We start from the raw sequence: 20,461 nt of genomic DNA, 5'->3' as shown, positions 1-20,461 counted from the left end.
TGCATAGAAGGCACAATAGAAATGCAAAATATTATTTATTTTACATTCTCCCATGGCACTCATCTCTTACAAATCCAAAATCTGGTGTTTCATGTGCAATCTGCTTATGTGTGGTTTAAAAAAATAAATAAATAAGGACAATTCATAAATCACTGGCACAGTCATGGAGTTTATGCTGTACTGGCTCGTATATTGTGTTAATCTCTCAGAGCCAGGTAGGTAAACTGGGTGCTTAAGTGTCTGATCTAATGCATTTTGCAACACAACATTACATGAGCGATATTCTGATTTCCAGCTTCAGAGTTCATTACGATAACATAGGAGACCATCCAAAGGACAACATACATTGCTTGAAATGCACCATACTTTCTTCAAGGAATATACAATATATGTTATAGCTTTAATTTTTAGAATTTGCACTTTAATGAGCTAATTTGTCATATTTTTTCAAACATCAGTTTACACCAGCTGAAGATCTTCCCCTTTGTTCTTATGAACTGATTTGATTCCAACATTTGGGTTATGCAGAGGATTGTTCTATACCAACTTCTATTAGAAATCGTCAAGATAAGGTGTTTTCTAAAAATCTCTGTAAACTTTTCTTTTATACCATAAATGGAACACGGGGTCTTGTTTTTTTTCCAAAGCTAAATTTGGTTTAAGAAAGAACAGCAGCAGGGAAAACTGTTGTTAAGGCGACCTATGTGTTTTACTTTCACACCTCTGCAGGATTATTTAAGATGGACCAGGATTCAATAAAGTAAAATCAGGGGTTAATTTCCCCATTTGTACATAAGTCGATGTTACCTGTAGCTTTACAGCTGGATTATGTTATTTTGCTTAGAAATAATCATGAATCAAAACTTCCCCAACTTTCATGGCTGGCCTTACAATTAGCTTGACCGCCAAGGGGATTATCAGGCTGTGAGTTGCCTTCCTTTTAAATCCCATAGGCAGAGAGGAGGAGATTGTACTGAGTTGCTCCTACATCTCATCTTGTTACAAAGTGTGTTCACATGCAGGGGTGGCTCTAGGTATTTTGCTGCCCCAAGCACGGCAGGCAGGCTGCCTTCGGCGGCTTGCCTGAGGGAGGTCCCCGGTCCCGCGGATTTGGCGGCACGCCTGTGGGAGGTCCTCTGAAGCTGCGGGACCAGCGGACCCTCAGCATGCATGCTGCCGAAGGCAACCTGCCTGCCGCCCTCGCGGTGACTGGCAGAGCGCCCCCCCGTGGCTTGCCGCCCCAGGCACGCGCTTGGCGTGCTGGTGCCTGGAGCCGCCCCTGTTCACATGTAAGTGTTCACATGTGAGTGGGGAGTGTGCTTTGTATGCCTTCTACAGCCCTGTTTATAAAATTGGTATGTTTGTTTCTTTAAATCTGTAACAGGAAGTCAGGAAGAAGAGGGAGGCTGGGGAAAGTCTTAGGCAGAAGCTTGACAATGAAGTAGGGAGCAGGAAAATAAAATTCAGTATATAACTGTTGTCTGTACTTTTCTAATTCCTTGTGTGGTGTTAGAAAAAAGTGGATCTTTCTGTGTCTTGTCACCACTGGTGCATGGCAGGATTGCTTATGCTTAATCCTGGTCCCTCTAATCCAGGGGTCGGCAACCTTTCAGAAGTGGTGTGCTGAGTCTTCATTTATTCACTTTAATTTAAGGTTTTGTGTGCCGGTAATATATTTTAATGTTTTTTAGAGGGTCTCTCTCTATAAGTCTATATATTGTATAACTAAACTAGTGTTGTATTGTAAAATAAGGTTTTCAAAATGTTTAAGAAGCTTCATTTAAAATTAAATTAAAATGTTGATCTTACGCCGCCGGCCCGCTCAGCCCGCTGCTGGTCTGGGGTTCTGTTCACCTAGGCCTGCAGCGAGCTGAGCGGGGCCTGCGGCTGGGACCCCGGCTGGCAAGGGTCCAGCAGCCAGAACCCCAGACTGGCAGCGGGCTGTGCGGCTCAGCCCACTGCCGCTCAGGGGTTCCATCCGCCAGCTCCTGCCAGCTGGGATCCCGGCTGCCGGACCCGCTCAGCCCGCTGCCGGTCTGGGGTCCCGGCCCTGCCCACATGCAGTGCGTATCTACCGTCTCCCTGGTTCTGGCCCATTCTCTTCCTCTCTCTGCACTGAGCTGAGGGTGGGAGTGCACTGAGCACAGGGCTGGGGGTGAAGGGTCTGGGCAGGAGGTTTGGGTGTGGGGCACTTATTTGGGCAGCTCCCATTTGGTGCGAGGGGTGCAGGTGGGAATGTTGGGGTGTGTGTGCAGGAGCGCCCGTTTGGTGCTCAGGTGGGGCTGGGGTTGGGGGGGGTGTGAAGGAGTCAAGCAGAGGGCTGGGTGTGTATGAGGGAAGTACAGGGCTCAGGGCAGGGGTCTCGGGGGTGCGGGCCTCAGGGCAGAGGGCAGGGTGTGTGTGAGGTGGGGTCAGGGCTTAGTGCAGAGGGCTGGGTGACTGCCCCCCTGCGAAACCCCAACCCCCCTGCTCCTTGTCCCCTGACTACTCCCTCCTGGGACCACTGCCCCCCCAGGACCCCCACCCCCATCTAAGCCTCCCTACTCCTTGTCCCCTGACTGCCTCCCTAGGACGCTACCCCCTACCAGTCCCCTGACTGCCCCGACCCTTATCCACACCCCCATCCCCAGATAGACCCCCGGGACTCCCATGCCTATCCAACCGCTCTCCACCCCCTGACAGGACCCCCAGAACTCCCGACCCATCCAACCCCTCCCTGCTCCAACCCCTCTCCACACCCCTGCCTCCTGACAGGCCCCACAGAACTCCCGACTCATCCAACCCCCAGTTTCTTGTCCCCTAACTGCCCCCCCCGGACGCTCCTTGCTCCCTGTCCCCTGACTGCTCTGACCCCTATCCACCCCCCGCCCCCGACAGATTCCGGGACTCCCAGGATCCCACCCCCTATCCAACCCACCCTGCTCCCTATCCCCTGACTGCCCCACCCTTATTCAACCCCCGGCCCCCGCCCCTCAGAGAGCTGCGCACGTGGTGGCAGGGCTCCGGTTGAGCAGGGAGCATGTCTGCCTCCCCGCGGAGCCAAACGCTGCCCCGTGGGAGCGCGCAGCCCTGGCCCCCAGAGCGCTGCGCACATGGTGGCATGGTTCCAGGGGAGGGGGGAAGGTAGGGAAGGGGCCGGCGGCTTGCTGCGCTCGGCCCGGCGCTCCGGCCCTGGAGCACAGACCCTGCGGCTTGCCGTTCTGGGAGAGTGGGGCCATTTGCCCACCCTGTGTGCACGCCTATGCTTCTGCTCCCTGCACCCGCGGGGGGAGTGGAGGGCGGAGGAGAGCAGGCCGGGCAGGGCAGAATTTTTAATGGCACCCTTTTGCCTGCCGGAGTCCTAGCAGGCAGCAGCGTGCCATTAAAAATCAGCTCACGTGCCGTCTTTGGCACGCGTGCCATAGGTTGCCGACTCTGACCTCCCCAGAAGGTTTCTGTATGTACCTAGATAGAAATATCACCAAACTTCTCCATTTTTTTCCCCAAGAAGCCTCATGATTCACCCTCCACCCCACCCATTGTCTTTTTTGCTTTGCTTTCGATTCTGTTTTTGCCATAGTGTTTGTCCCTGCCAATGCAGTGATAGTTACGGGTTAATATTGATGTTGTTGTCATTGGCAATAATGAAATGTTAACACTCATGAAATGTTCCATTAGTACCTTTTAGAGTATGCGATAATAGAATGTCCAGGGTTTGAAAAACTGGCCAGACGCTAGCCTGAGGACTAAACCTTCTCAAGAAAGACAAATAAAAAAGAGTGGGGGCGGGGCAGGTGTACAGCACCCCTAAAGAGGTGTGGAGCAGTGTTCTGGTGAGAAGCTTGTCCACCCATTCACAGCTGATTGGTACAGGAGGGTGCAGGAGTTCTTACTGGGGTGTTCAGGGACTCCATTTTTGTACTTGCCTGTTACTATGAGGTGTCTGAAATTCTCCCAACTGTTACTATGAGGTATCTGAGGCTATGGCTACACTTAAACTTCAAAGCGCTGCCGCGGCAGCGCTTTGAAGCGCTAAGTGTAGTCAAAGCGCCAGCGCTGGGAGAAAACTCTCCCAGCGCTGTCCGTACTCCACCTCCCTGTGGGGAATAACGGACAGCGCTGGGAGCGCGGCTCCCAGCGCTGGGGCTTTGACTACACTGGCGCTTTGTAGCGCCGCAATTTGCAGCGCTGCAGAGGGTGTGTTTTCACACCCTGCTGCAGCGCTGCAAATTTGTAAGTGTAGCCAAGCCCTTAAATTCTCCCAACTTCCACCTTCTTCTATATTTTCTTCTCAACCCTCATGGCTACTGTGTGTGTCTGTGTCTATTGTGAAGGAGGGTGGGACACTGCTGTCTTTCCAGAGGACTGCCCTCCATTTTTGGGTCCTTTTTGGCAAGTGTATTGTTTATAATGTATTTTATAGCAGCAACAAGAGTGTAAGGCTCTTCACTGAGCACATATAGAAGACTTGGAGATTACAATCTAAATGATATACTTGACAGACAAGTGTGAATGTCACATACAAGGGGTGGGATGAAGGATGCAGATTATGGAAAAAAGATTACTTGGTTACTGCCGGTCCCTGATCTGCGACCACTAAGCTGTGGTAGAGGCACTGAAGCTGCCTTCAGCAGACTCAGGAAACAATTCTGTATCAGTTGACTTTCTTGAAGATAATCTTTGCTACATCATATAGGAAAAAATAAAGCAGAAATAAAGCTTAACGTCTATATCAATGGATAGTTGGGTTCTCCTCCCCTCAAAACTCACATCTCACGCCATTAGCTGTGAAGCCTATTGATATTAATTCTTTTGCACAGCAGCAACACCATATAAAACTGTCTGATTACATATGCTATAAACGTATGCTATATATATTCATACACACTAGCAAATTCAAGCTCTGAGTTTGTATTGTAGAAAGGAGTTTCTGTGCACGGGTTTCTCTGAATCTGTTAGGTGAGAGATGTGTGTGTAAAAAATGCTGTGCATTCTGCCTTCCTCCTGACATCCTGGTTGCTATAGCGCAGTGATCTATTTGTGAACACATAGAAGATCATTGCTATAGTTAAGAGAAACAGTGTTTCCTGGCCATAACTTCCTGGGCAATCTCTCTTTCTGGAGAACTGAGTGCAAGCTCTAACAGTAAATTTAATCAGGCTCCTTGGGTCTCCAGAAGTGAAATGTAATGTTCAGCCTCTTGTAGTTTGTGGCTTTTCACTAACCGTATTTAAAAACATTTAAAAATAGTTTCTCTATTTAAAACTGTCCAATGCATGACTATTATTCACAGTACATTCCAGTGCTTCAGCCATCTTTCTAACAGGCTGGCTAGCTGTACAGTGTGCGGTGGCATTGTTTTATGTTTATGTTTTTGCTATATGTATATTTGCATTCTCTCTGACACAGACATATTTTCATGCACCTGCTGAGCCAGGCAATACATAGGAAATGAAAGCAGCGTTAGAATTCAGGCTGAACTGTGCTGTATTTTTCCTTCCCTCCCTGCAGGTGTGAATGAAAGAGACTCTCTGCAATATTTAGTGTCCAGTCTTACTGGCTTTGAAGAACAGCGGCATCTACAATGCCGCCTCCTGCTGATATAGTGAAGGTGGCTATAGAATGGCCAGGTGCCTTCCCCAAGTTGATGGAAATTGATCAAGTAAGTACCTATTTCTATGTACTAATATAGATATCTATGTTAAAGTGTGTACACATATATGTTTACTTAGAGGCACTTGTATGTTTAACAGCATGGATTCTTATACATAGTGCATATAGAATATGTGTAACCTTCTGGCTGTATTGCTCGGTTTGGTGTTTTGCTACGTTTGGCTGTTTGTTTTTTAGCAGGTGTTTAAAAGAGGCATTCTTTCTCATTGTGTGATCCATTTAACTTTGCTGTGCCTCAGTTTTTCTGTCTGTAAAATTATAATAAGGATGCTTAAATGCTGATGCAAAGTGCTTTGAGATCTACAGATGAAAAACCATGAGGTAAATGCAAAATATTTCCATCATAAATAGCTGCAGTGAGCTTTGAGGTCTGGATACCTGAATGGTAATATACTGTGCAAACAGGAGAATTTTGTGGTTCTATGCAGATGCCATATAGGCAGTGTCCTTCAACCAGGGGACTTTGAGTAAATATCTCAAATACATATCATACTGGGAGGAAAATACATCATACGTTTGGGAGTGTGGTAGGAGGGAGCTGAAGGGGTGCAGTAAAACTGTTTAAGGCAGTATTTAGAGAGAGACTTATTAAACTTATGGAGGGAAAACCTTTTGTGGAAATGTATATGGAACAAAACTTAAATAACTTATATGTAAATGTTACGTGAGTGGCATTTTTTATTATTTGGATTTACCTGAGATCATATATTGGCATATATATTAGTAATATTAAAAGTGGCCTTTTTCATAATATATTAGATGTGGGCCATAATAGATGAACCATACAGGTTGTTACCTGTATAGAATATCACAGGGTGAAAAGCAGATTACTATTTCAGTAAATAATATTTCATACAAAAGAAAACCCTTGAAAGTTTTCCCCAATGCACCTAGGTCCTGATGCATCCAAACACTTCAGTATATTCTTTGTTGTATTGAAATGAAGGAAATGTAAGTACATGCTGAAAACGTTCTGCCGAACGGGGGTCCTAACTTCTGCATTCCCTGTGATCGGTTTCACGCTATTTTTTGCCTGATAGCCCTATACTACAATGGGACTAGTGTCTGTTGGCATTTGCAACAAAAAAGGTACTGGGAAATTGGTCAAAACAATAGCAGCCTGATTTTAGAGGCTGCATTGTACTAAGGGCTGTGTAAAATACTTACTGCCCCAAAGTGCTTGCAATGTAAATAGCCAAGACAGACAAAGAGTGGGAAAGGAAATAAGCACAGAGAAGTGAAATTACTTACCTAAGGTCACACAGTGACGGAGACAGGAATAGAAATTAGTTCTCCTGAATTACCGTCCATTTTCTGATCCACTAGACCATACTGCCTCCGAAAGCTCTAAAAACTCCACCTACCCGACAGGGTGAGGTCCATTGAATAACCCTGAGGTTATATAAATGAAACAAGAAGAAAAATCCCACCAAACACATTTCTTTCTTGCAAGACAAGGTAGTATTTTAAAGGTACAAGACCGTCTTGTTGTTAGGAATGCAACTGACTTGATCTTAAACTATTTGTTGCAGGGACTGTGCTGCCTTCTGTGTTTGGAAAACACCTAGCAAATGTTGAATGCTATTGATATCAATCAATCAATCAATAATGACTGACAAAGATTAGAGAAAAAAAATCTCTGTAGTTTTTTCAGATTTGTGCACTTGACCACTTTTGGTGTCGGTTAAGTTTACACTTTCCTTGGGAGAGTTAGATGGCCGTTCCATGAAAGCAACTCACAATGTACAATCAAATTTAGGGCTGATCCTTGCGAATTTGGACCCTCAAGATTTCAAGCTCTGGTGGGTTTTACTGTCTCCCTCCCTGCTCCCCCCCTCCCCCGCTTCTAAACATTGTGTCCCAAAAGTGAAAAAAGATTTAGATCATTTTACTCTTCTCTAAAATGTAGTAATGGGAAATATCTGATCTCTCACATTTTGGTATGAGTGAGTCTTAAACTAAGCAATCATGGGCGGCACTGGGAACGTGCACAGGTGATGGGTACAATGTGTGAAATATCATTTTGATAATATAATTTTTATTACACTCAAATAAAAGAAGAAATGTGTATCACTGGCTAGATACATCAAAGCAAATCTGCAACACCAACGAACACATCAGAATATGGCCCAAAATATGGAAAAAAGGATGGAAAATTGTTTGAATACTTTTGCTTAGCAGATAATGTTACCTCTCACTCATTGTCACGAGTGAGGGTTTTTTGTTTTTTTCTTAAATACTTCAGTGTAGAAGACAAGTGAAATCTTCCTTCCTAACTTGGTAAATCACTGGTATTACAAAGCTCTCCAGAACTGTCGTTGGCAAGCTACCAGTGTGTGTTTGCATTATTATTAATCAGATTGATAAATATAGAATCATAGAATTCGAGATCAGAAGGGACCATTATGATCATCTAGTCTGACCTCCTGCAAGATGCAGGCCACATAAGCCGATCCACCCACTCCTTAAGCAAGCGACCCCTGCCCCATGCTTCGGGGTAGATTATTATGTTTTAAATAGGGAGACAACTTCAGCTCTCGGTTACACTGGTATAAACTTGGAGAATCCCTTTTTACTTCTTGAAGTTAATCCAGATAAAATATTTTACATTTGTAATCATGAGTAGGAAACCTGAATAAAAAATATTTAGTTTCACGTATCTCAAAAATTGGAAAAAGCGACAGGACCACTGTTAAGTGAGGTTTTCTTACTGACACAATGTAATGAATCACATTACAGGAACCATATGTATTACTTTATATTAATGCCTTCTCTAAGCCTTGACTTCCTAGTCAACGAGCTAAACTTTTCACAGTGGTTTCCTGAGTTTTGGGAGTGTGCTACTTCTTTATTTTTTGGCTAGTATTGCTGATAAATGTGGCAGAAAACAACGTCAATGGATTTTCTTTCTTTCTGAGATGTCTGGAGTTGCTGTATTGTACTTCTTCACAATCAAAGTGACAATTGAGATATTTTTCCAAGGAGACTCTTAAGTAATTTTAGGCCACCAATTTAGGGTCAAATCCTTAGTCGGTATAAGTCGGCACAGCTCCATTAAAACCAGCTCACTGAAGTCATTGGCATGATTTCAGTTTACACCATCCCAAGTCTGGCCCTTAGATTTTAAACACAGATTATAAATGTTTTAATGATTTAAGTGATTTTTTTTTCAATTCAGTGAAGTTTTTTTATTTTACACAACAGAAAATGAAACTGATGATAAAGTGGAAACTGGCCAGTGGAGTTTCATTGTCAAACCTTAATGAAATGCAATAAACAGCATATATACTGAAAATAAACACTTATAAAATCTTGTCATTTAAATACGAGAAGGGATTGTTAGTGGCACTCATAAGCAAATTGTATGTCTCTTTCACTTAATGCAACAATTATTTTATTTATATTAAGCCTTTTTCTTTTCTTTTTTCTGGAACATAGCCATGGTACAACAAAACCTTTTGGAAAGGGTGGTCCAGATACTTTAATATGCAAGATATAATTCAGTGCATGAATGTACAGTATAGTTAACATCAGGAATCAATCACTGTTCAATTACAATGGGTGATGAAAAATATTATTTCCTTTCTTCTAGTGGGGCTGTAGTGGTTAGAGCTAGAAGAGCTGTGGTGGCAGAGAGCCATTCTGGATAAGAGTAATATTACAGACAAGTATTACATTTTATTAGGGTCTGGCTGCAGATTTTCTAACCGCATTCTGATTGGCTGTGAACTAACTTCCAGTGGTGCATGGCTGGGACCTCTTCACTGACAAAAATAACCTCTTTGTTTACTATGTTAAATGGGGAGAGGAGGCAGAAGTTAATGGAGTAGGGAGCAACAGTAGTAGAGGTGAGCTGCAGTAAGACAGCATGACATTTAAAATTAATGAGCTATGTGGCGGAGTGAAGACTCATCGGTGTGGCGCCTCCTGCTGGTCGTCTCGGGAATTAGCTCTTTCCAGAGCACCCTGTGCAGGCCAGTGTCTCGCCTGCCGCTGGCCCCGTGTCCTTCTCAGACCCCAGTGCCCTTTGCCCAGGGGTTCTGTCCTCCACAGTACCCCCTTGTTCTGGGTCTCCCCTCCCAGGGGAGCCCCTAACCCTCTATCCCTACCTTACCTCGATGGCTACTGCCAATCTCCATCTAGCCTTTGCTCACTGGGGTAGACTGCAGTCTGTAAACCACTCAGCGGCAAGGGGAGTTGGACCAGCTGCCTCTGCCTATTCCTGGGCCACCCCTCTGCAGCCCTAGTACCCTTGTGGGCCCTTAACTCGGCTTGCAGCCTGGGGCTTAGCTAGGCTGGCACTCCCCAGCTCTCTCTGCTCCTCCCCAGCACTGCTCCACTTCAGGTACCCCACTAGTACCCCTTGTGGGCCCTTAACTAGGCCTGCAGCCTGGGGTTTTGCTAGGTTTGAGCTCCACAGCTCCCTCTGCACTGCCCCAGTACTGCTCCACCTCAGGTACCCTGCTGCACTCCCAGGCAGCCAGGTCCTTCCCTCTCAAAAGCTAGAGAGAGAGAGAGAATCCTCCTGAGCTCCTGGCTCTCAGACCTTTTATAGGCCCAGCTGTGTCCTGATTGGGGCGTGGCCTCAGCTGTGGCTGCTTCCCCAGTCAGCCTTTCCCCAGCCACAGCCCTCTCCTAGGGCTGTTTAGCTATAATCAAACACTGTAATAATTAACTTAGCAGGATGTACAGTAATAGGATACTTCTGCTACTAAATAGTACTTAATAGTGTACGTGGTGCAGTGCTGAAGGCTCTTGTTCTTCAGCCTTACATCCTAGAAAGAACCATATGTATGCAAACCCTGTTGTACTATTACAATAGTGGGCCTGGGAGGGGGCCCTCACTCATAAAAGTGTCCCTTTCTGTCCCTGATAGAGCACTGCTTCCATACTAATGCCCTTCCTTCACAATCAGCAGCATAGGCAATACCCAGGGATGCTTTTTAAGACCATGTCTACACTAGCACGTATGTTAGCAAAATTTTTGTCGCTCAGGGTGTGAAAAAACACCCCCCCGAGAGACATAAGTTTTGCCACCGTAAGCACTTGTGTGCACGGCACTGTCTCATGCTGACATAGCTACTGCCGTTCATTGAGCTGGTTTTATTATGTCGACGGGAGAGTTCTCTCCTGTCAGCATAACACCGCTACACAAGCTATCTTACAGCAGCACACACTGATTAATTTTTCAGAAGAACAAAGGCAAAATGATGGCTGAGAGTTTGTTGTCACCACAATTCCCACTGAAAACTTGCAGCATAACCCTCACATTTGCAACATATCAGATGATGACACTGCACTTTCAGATAAGGGATGGACATAACTATAAGCTGCTGGACACAGACACGCTGGAACGATTCTCTTTTAGAAGCAGCAGGAGCCTCCTTTAAAAGTTAAGCATCTACTATATTTAAGAGAAGAGTTTTTGCATAGTGATGATGAGATTCCTGGGGGTGTATGTGTGGCTGAATTAACTACAAGGTGTCTCATTCACATTCTGGCCAGCTGGAACATCCACAAGCACTTTATAATTCAGCTATAACCCCTCTCCAGGACTTTTGGAATCATATTACTAAAGAGAATAACAATTTTTTTTTAAAATTACAGTCACATACAGGCCCTTTTCCCATTGTAAGTTACCAGAATTTCAGCAACACAGTCCTTAGTCGCATGGTTGTTACAATGTTCAGAGGCATGTTGCCCTGTACAGTGGAGATGTGAAGAGCTGAGTTTTTCTTCACCACTTTGTAATTATTAAAGCAGCATTTGTAACTACAGTATAATTCTGTAGTGCGTATTTATGTAATAGGGAGACTAGTGCTATAACTCACTCACATATACCTTACTTGGATATTATAAATGTTTTCCCTGTCATCCCTTATGTACTTGGGAGTTCGTGGCAGCAGGGTGCTTGAGAAGCCAGTGAGGGCATTTTGTGGCCTGATAGGAAATCAAGATTTGGAGCAAGGAGTTCATCCTTCTGTGTTTGAGTGTTTTGTTTTGGCAATATGTTTGGCTTCTGGAGAGAGGGATGAGATGTGGTTTCTTCTTCATCACTCTAATGCAGATGATCTGAGGGTGATGCTCATTTCTAATGAAGCAGAGATAAAGAAGTGGAGAGTGCATTTTTCAGTGGGGTATGGGAAGCTGGCTGAATTACAGGTCAGAATGAAAGGCAAGAGCAGTGGTTCTCAAACCTTTGTACTGGTGCTCTCTTTCACATAGCAAGTCTCTGAGTGTGACCCTCCCCCCCAAATTAAAAACACTTTAAAATATATTAAACACCATTATAAATGCTGGAGGAAAAGCGGAGTTTGGGGTGGAGGCTGACAGCTCACGACCTGCCATGAAATAATCTCGCAAACCCCTCAGGGTTCTCGATCCCCAGTTTGAGAACCTCCGGGCAAGAGGAAATGTACTCTGTTCCTTCAAATATCTATCTCAGGTACATATTGCCTCCATTACTGTAGTATCTGAGTGAGACCCCTGTGAAGAGTGAAGTACTTTTTGTCCTCATTTTACATATGAGGCAATGAGGTACAGACTTGCTCAGCGTCTCATAGGAAGTTTGTAGCAAAGCAGAGGATTGAAGACCTAGGTCCCGAGTCCCAGTCGCCAAAGTACTAGACTTCTGTATCTATAGTCCCAGTTATGTGACGGTAATGTGTGGAGCTTGTATTAATGGGAATGAGGGAGAATAAGCCTTTCCTGCATTACAGTAACCAAAACTGTCTTAAACACCAAAAGATTTGTTAGCGGGAGCAGTGTTCATAATTAACAGAATGCTGTATTCACCATCTTGAGATTTTATTGTCCAACAGATGTAGAGATCAACAGTGAACTATGTTTTCCTGTTTTTGTGACGTCTTTTCTTAACCAGATGTGTGGTGTCTTCTGTTTCCCTGGCATAGGCTTCAATATTACGCAACAGGAGAGTGGTGTTAGGCTTTCCTTTGCTTTTTGTGCTGAATGGTGTCAGCCAGGAAAACCGAATCCCTAGTCTATCCCAAGAACAAAGACAACAAGGGCAAAAGTGATACAAATGAGCTCACACTGAACTGTAGAAGAGAGATGTAGTTCAATGTTGGCCTGAGTGGAAACCCGTTTGTGGATGCTATATCTGTCCAACTGAGGATATGCACAATTAACCCAGGCTCTTACCTGGGTTTAAACCTTGAATCCCCACACTGTCCAACCAGAAAAACCTATGGGAGTGTGGGTTAAAGCCTGGTGTTTGCTTTAACTGTGGCTGGAACCTGCCCTCTTTGTAATGAGGTGCAGGCTAAATCATTCAAGAGCTGATAGTCCTTTGATGCCTTCCCACACTTCCTCCTGAAGGACAGACAGGTTCTCCTGCAATTGACCAAATTGACTGAGAGAGAATCCTAGAACTTCTCAGTTACAAAGGACTATGGGATATCCCCACCCCCACCCTCCCATGCATGAGCAAATGCAGAACTAGTGAGGGCACAGTATGGGTTTTTCTGTAGGAATGCCCATACCTTGGTTTGGCAAACTCGGGTTCTCAGACACGTAGCAATCACCTGGGGCAACTATGCATTGAAGACAAAGCCTTAGATTCTCTGCTGAGTGTGTGCAAAAATGCCAGTTATGGGGGTGGTTTTGTCTGGTGTTTTTATTTTAGTGCCTAAATCCCTGTCTAATAATACATAGCTCACCAGCCATTAGAGACTAACTTCCAATCACTGCCATGTATTGGATTTGAACCAGCAATGTAGGCTGTGTGGATGTTTAAAAGACTCCTTTTTTCCTAACATGTTAAACAAGGTGTTAAAATTATAGCATATACAAGACATTTGTAGTTTTCATATGTGAGCTGGTTGGTATAGAGCAGTGTTTCTCAAACTTGGGACGCCTCTTGTTTAGGGAAAGCCCCTGGCGGGCCGGGACAGTTTGTTTACCTGCCACGTCCGCAGGTCCAGCTGATCGCAGCTCCCACTGGCTGCGGTTCGCTGCTCCAGGCCAATGGGAGCTGCAGGAAGTGGCGCGGGCTGAGGGTGCTGCTTCCTGCAGCTCCCATTGGCCTGGAGGGTGAACCGCGGCCAATGGGAACCATGATCAGCCGGACCTGCGGATGCGGCAGGTAAACAAACTGGCCCAGCCCAGCCCGCCAGGGGCTTTCCCTAAACAAGCGACATCCCAAGTTTGGGAAACACTGGTGTAGACCCTTGGGGAAGGGGGATGAAAGTTGTCCTCAACAAGTTAAAACATGTTAAAACTACAGCTTGCCTTGTTTATATTAGGTTTGTTACATGTGTGAGCTAACACATGCCTAAAGACGCCCATGAAGGCAAACGCTAAAATGAACCAAACAGTGATACAAATTTTTGCTCCTACTACAGAAAAGTCAGATTTTGGGCAATGTCCTTGTAAGGGGTGGTTAAACATGCCCCCACTCCTGCAATGCATTTGGTTTTCAGAACTGTAAGTCCAATAAAAGTTGTATTTGAATACAGTAAAACTGATTCTGGAGTTGGGTTGGGATAAAAATAATCAAAAAAAAACCCAAAACCCAATGATCCCCTTATTGACACCAGGTAAATATTTGCAGCTAGACTAGCAAACTGTTACACTAGAATAGCCTGGGGAATTGATTGATTCTGGAGAGAGGAGAGGAGCTTTTTATCTTCTCTTTCATGGTTAAAAATAAATAAGTAAAAAATAAGATAGCTTCTATTTGTTGTCTATCACAAAGTACTCTACATACATTAAATAATACTGTCCTGTAAATGTTGGTCCAAACGTAGAGATTCTTCATACAGCACTGAATAGCAAGGCTCCAGAGGAATCTTGACATTAAGGGGTTCTTGGGAGAGAACAGTGAAGTTAGTTGCTAACCCATCTGTCATTTCAAAGAAAATAACTCTTTTGTTGGTAGAGGAATGTCTTCTGTGCAGCGTGCGTTGTAGTATTTGCATGACACTTTTGATGTGTTGTCTGCCAAAGTCTTCTCTGCAGCCATGAATTATGTAACTCTACTGAAGCAATTTCACAGAGGGAGTTGTGGCCGCTGTCACATGTTTTTAAACAACCTATTGCTTACAGCTGTGAACATTTGCACTGGTCACAGTCTATAGGGTATGAAATGGGGAAAGGAAGTTTGTCCACAGAGTTATTCATAGGGAAGGCACCTCAGGGGAAGGATGTCAAGATAATTAGGATCTCAATAGTTTTTATTGTAAAGTTGTTAATTTATAAAGCCCCTTTTACTAGTACGTATCAAATTACTGTAGATGCTAGATAGTGGCTAAAGCATAAGATAAAATTTGTATCCCAGAAGGGTCCCATTTATTGATTCATTATGGTTAACTAAGTTCCATTGAGTGATTTCAGTGCTATAGTAATGCTCCTTCCCCCCACTGTGGCAGAAGCCTGAAGGGCGGTTTGTATCAACTTTTTAAATTTTAGGTTGTTGTGCCTTCCTTTTTAACCACTACTTAAAGTTCTTGTTGCCCCTTTATTTTCTTAAGTTTTGAGTTTCAAGTATCAAATTATTTCATATAACCAAGTGACTATGGCACAATATAGAGAAATTAATAGATATTATAGATTATATTACAGATATTATTATAGAAATGATAGATTAATAAAACTGGGACTTTTCAGCTTGGAAAAGAGACAACTAAGGGGGGATATGATTGAGGTCTATAAAATCTTGACTGATGTGGAGAAAGTAAATACGGAAGTGCTACTTAATCCTTCTCATAACACAAGAATTAGGGGTCAACAAATAAAATTAATAGGCAGCAGGTTTAAAACAAATAAAAGGAAGTATTTCTTCAGACAACGCACAGTCAACCTGTGGAACTCTTTGCCAGAGGCTGTTGTGAAGGCCAAGACTATAACAGGGTTCAAAAAAGAACTAGATAAATTCATGGAGGAATAAGAGAGTATATCGCATATGTAAAGTCCTGTGCCCTTAGTTGACTGTTTGAGATAGTGAGAAGGGCAGATGAAACCTGGTAGGGTAAAACTTTCAAAGGCAAAAGCCCCATTTTCAAAAGTGGCTTTGGCCTGATCTACAGATGTTATTTGTACTGTTATAACTATTTCATTTATAGGTCTTTTTAAAAAAACAAAACAAAACCTGAAATAGCTATCTGACTGCAACTCTTAGTGTGCATCTGAAGAAGTGGGTTTTTTAATCACAAAAACTTATGTCCAAATAAATCTGTTAGTCTTTAAGGTGCCACGGGACTCCTTGTTGTTTTTGTGGATACTGACTAACATAGCCACCCCCTGATCCTAGTGTGAACGCAGCTGTACTGATATAAAGGCACCTTAGGCTGGTGTCAAAGTCAGATTCAGGACTCACAATTTGTCAGACCACTCTGTTTTATTAGCAAAGCACTCTGCTAATACACCCAGATAATGTGAGAGTGCCATGCAAGGCTTAAACTACTTTATTTATACAGATAAAAAGGGCAGGAACTTAACAAGATAACAAAGGTAACAGAACTGCTATGTTTACCTGGAGCTAGACACACATATCTTATTTCCTTATTAACTCTTACCGATCTCCTGCTAATGTCCCACCATTAGCTTAAGTGGACCCATTGTTCCATACCTTAATGTTTCTCTTCCTGACAACTTTATTTCAACATTCCTCATTCCTGCTTAAAGGAACATACAGCATTTCTTTAATCCATTCTACTTTTACAATCTAAGGCTTTGGCTACACTTGCATTTCAAAGCGCTGCCGCGGCAGCGCTTTGAAGCGCTAAGTGTAGTCAAAGCGCCAGCGCTGGGAGAAAACTCTCCCAGCGCTGTCCGTACTCCACCTCCCTGTGGGGAATAACGGACAGCGCTGGGAGCCGCGAGCTGGGGCTTTGACTACACTGGCGCTTTGTAGCGCCGCAATTTGCAGCGCTGCAGAGGGTGTGTTTTCACACCCTGCTGCAGCGCTGCAAATTTGTAAGTGTAGCCAAGCCCTAATTCATTCTACTTTCACACTGGCGTAGCTTATTCCCCTTCCCAGACAGGCAAAACTATGGGCATGACTACAGAGACTATTCCAGCATAGCTATGTTGGCATAACCCTGTATTGTAGACAAAGCCTATGCCAACAAAAGGAGTTTCTCTGTTGGTGTGGGAATACCACCTCCCTGAGTGATAGTATCTATTGGGTTCCTGGGAACCGGGCGGGCAGATGGAAGCATTTTTCCATTGACCTAGCTCCTCAGCATAGCTGCAGTGGATTTTTCACACTCCTGACTGACCTAGCTTTGTTGACCTAAATTTTAAGGTTGACATTGTTATACCAATATATGACCACACTAGAGGGCTGTACTGCTTCAACTATACTAATAAAACTTTTGTGTGTAGACAAGCTTTTAGATGTATAGAAGCCTAAGGCCTGGTCTACACTACAGAGTTAGATCGACGTAAATCACCTTGTGTCAACCTAGTTGTGCATGTGTCTACACTTAAATTTGTTTCCCACTGATATAAACTCTGCATTACTCTGAGGTACTAACACCAGCTCCTCAAGAAGTGTTGAGCCATGGTCAATGTATTGAGGTCAACACAGTGTGGACGTAGACACTGCGGTACCTATGTCAACCCTAACAGTCCTAGAGAAACTGTCTCCCAATGCCCAAGAGTGACCTCTCTGGTCACACCTGTGAACTCCACTGCCCAGGAGTCACGGAGACTGGAAGCTTCCCTCCCTGCCCCGCCATTTAAAACCATATGAATTTTTTAAATGACTTTTCCTGATTGTTTAGCTTGGTGAGCACACCTAGCAGGTCTCCACTGTTATGTGCAACTGCCCAGCTGACCATGTCAATTCCAGACATGCTCCAGCCTGGAATAGACAGGAGATATTGGATCTCCTGGGCCTGTGAGGAGAAGAGGAATTTCCCACTGACTTCCGGATTTGCAGTTTCCACAGTGCAATCACCACTTGCTTCTCCACTATTAGTGAAGCTCTCAGGGTATGGCTACACTGGCGAGTTGCAGCGCTGGAAAGCCTCCACCAGCGCTGCAATTAGTAAGTGTCCACACCTGCAGGGCACTTCCAGCGCTGCAACTCCCTGGCTGCAGCGCTGGCCGTACACCTCACTCAGCATGGGGAATAAGGATTCCAGCGCTGGTGCTGCAGCGCTGGTCATCAAGTGTGGCCACACACCAGCGCTGTGATTGGCCTCCAGGGTATAAGGATGTATCCCAGAATGCTTTTATAAATTACTTTTTGTTTTGTTATGCAGCCTCTCTTTGTTTTGTTATGAACAGCTCCGTTGCTGCTGCTGCTTATCTAAAAAACAAACAGAGCTCATGTTTGCTGTGATCATCTGTACCTGGCTGTAAACAATCAAATGAGAGGCAGGCAGGGAGCGAATGAAACAGCGGGGAGTCGTGTTGGCTGCAGGCTGTTTGCAATTAAGAAGTAAGGGCTTGGCTACACTTACGGTTTGCAGCGCTGGTAGTTTGCAGCGCTGGTCATCCAGCTGTGTAGGAGCAGCGCTGGTGTGTGGCCACACTCACAGCTACCAGCGCGTGTGTGGAGCGCTGTTGGGAGTGATGAATTATGGGCAGCTATCCCAGCATTCAAGTAGCCAAACACGTGCTTTTCAAAGAGGGGGGGGTGGGTCTAGTGGTGACAGGGGGGGGGGGGGAGAGGGATTTTGGAGCCAACACTGTGTGTTTAGCTTCCTGACTTGAAAAATCAGAACATTTTTCTGACCCTTAGTCTTAACTCTTAATTGCAAACAGCCTGCTGTTTCCCTGCCTGCTCTCATTTGATTGTTTACAGCCAGGTACAGATGATCACAGCAAACAGGAGCTATGTTTGTTTTTAGATAGCAGCAGCGGCAACGGAGGAGCTCCACAGCTGTTGTTCACAACAGGAGGAGGATCTCATTTGATTGTTCACAGATTGATCACAGCAAACAGGAGCTGATAACAGCTCGGGTAGAAGCAGCCCGGTAGCGGGCTCCAGAGGTTCACAACAAAACAAAGACAGGCTGCATAACAAAACAAAGGGAGTAATTTTAGTTAAAAGCATTGGGATATCTCCTTATTCCCCGAGAGGCCAATAAAGCGTGTGTGTGTGTGTCCACAGATGCAGCTGGCGCTGATCACCAGCCGCTGCAACCGCCCCACCCCAGTGTAGCCAGCAGCCAGCAGCGCAGGCAGAGCTGTGCTTGTGCTGGTGTGGTGTGGCAGGTGTGGCAGGGTGCAATGCCAGCGCTGGAAAGCCTCTACCAGCGCTGCAACTTGCAAGTGTAGCCAAGCCCTAAGACTAAGGGGTCGGAAACATGTTCTGATTTTTCAAGGCAGGAAGCTAAACACACAGTGTTGGCTCCAAAAATCCCCTCTCTCTCTCCCCCCGCTCCCTGTCACACTAGACCCCACTCCACCCCCCTCTTTTGAAAAGCACGTTGCGGCCACTTGAACGCTGGGATAGCTGCCCATAATGCATCACTTCCAACAGTGCTGCAAATGCTGCAAATGTGGCTACACACCAGCGCTGGTAGCTGTGAGTGTGGCCACACACCAGTGCTGGCCCTGCACAGCTGGATGACCAGCGCTGCAAACTACCAGCACTGCAAACCGTAAGTGTAGCCATACCCTCATTCTGGTGTTCCTGTGCTGGAGGTCTGGGGCAAGAGCAGCACTCAGATCCAGGTATGTTTCCTTGCACATCCAAATGTTCTGCAACCATGCTCGTCCCAAACCGGCATTATGATGCAATCCCACCAGTCAGTTTCTCGAGCCTAGAAGCAGCACTCCGCCATTTGCAGCTGCTCTGTGAATGTCACCAACAGCCTTGAATTGTCCTCCAGCAATCTGCCCTTCAGGAAATGATTATGTTCCTCGCGGTTCTTCTTGTGGCTCTGCAAGTACTCGAGGATTGTGCGTCCTGTGCTTGCAACATTCAGAACAATAGTGCAGGCTCCATGATTCTACTAGAGATGGTGGAAAGTGACAAGTCCCACTTGGGTTTGAGGGATTTTCAAATTAAGTATGAAAATTATGGGATAGAGATGGCATTATGGGGTGGAGAAAGTTGCATGATGGTAACTGGGCCCTGCAGTCCCAGTACCCCTGCACAACTCATTTCTCTCCACCATAAAACTTCACAAAAGACAGTGCATTGGATGATGGTGAGTTGCCCTGCACTGTCCATCAACAGAAGCGCTCCTGGTGAGTATGTGCAGTGCTGACACAGGGAGTGAAGTATGCGCATGCACAAGCAATATACTAACTGCAGTGGCTTTATGCTGGTGTAAGTTGTGTTGGAAAAAATTGGTATTGTAGACATACCATAGGTCATTGAAAGTAAGTGGGACTTACGCTGCTAAGTCTCTTGGGTGCTTTTGAAAATGTTACTCATAGTCTTTTTTTCAGAAGCAGCAGCTGACGCTGTACTCTGTGCAGCCAGCCAGTAATGAGGAGGTGCGGAATGGTAGTGTTTTAGAAATGAGTTGTGTCCCCTTTCTCCAAGTGACAAAGACTTATTTTCTTCCAGACAATACTGTTTCCTAGGGAAACACGTGCTACGTTTATAACACCATTCAGGGTGTTGCAACATCTCCATACTAGACAGTGTTCCTTCTATTTTGAGATTTGAAGGAACAAAATCCTCTGTAGTCAGCTATGTGGCAACACACAAAATGGTTGTGTTGCATATTTACGACAAAGCAGAGTTAACACAACTGGAATCTTACTGCTTTTCAGTGGACGTTTATTGTAGGAAAGCAATATGTATTTAGGAGGGAGAATTGCAGAAAACATTATGTTCTGTTCTCTGAATTTCCTAATCAAAATGTAGTTTTGCCATCAC

At 44.9% G+C, this 20,461-nt stretch overlaps 1 protein-coding gene across 6 annotated transcripts in view; it reads left to right on the top strand.

Moving 5' to 3' along the window:
* The window catches only part of ELMO1 (engulfment and cell motility 1), a 448,062-nt gene that overhangs the window by 77,770 nt on the left and 349,831 nt on the right, over positions 1-20,461 (top strand). For 5 of the 6 annotated variants that reach the window (XR_005593822.1, XM_039523397.1, XM_039523400.1 and 2 more), the window contains exon 2: positions 5,491-5,641. Coding sequence is in view for 5 of the 6 variants with exons in the window: in XM_039523397.1 (XP_039379331.1) it covers positions 5,564-5,641 (78 nt within the window). In the remaining variant the exon portion in view is untranslated. Of the gene's footprint in view, positions 1-5,146; positions 5,165-5,490; positions 5,642-20,461 lie in introns of those variants that run through there. The other variant, XM_039523398.1, reaches the window with a different exon arrangement.

Source organism: Mauremys reevesii, linkage group 2 (assembly GCF_016161935.1).
Source record: "Mauremys reevesii isolate NIE-2019 linkage group 2, ASM1616193v1, whole genome shotgun sequence".
Classification (NCBI taxonomy): Eukaryota; Metazoa; Chordata; order Testudines; family Geoemydidae; genus Mauremys; species Mauremys reevesii.
Note: the sequence above shows the minus strand (reverse complement) of the source record. Positions and strands in the feature narration are given on the sequence as shown.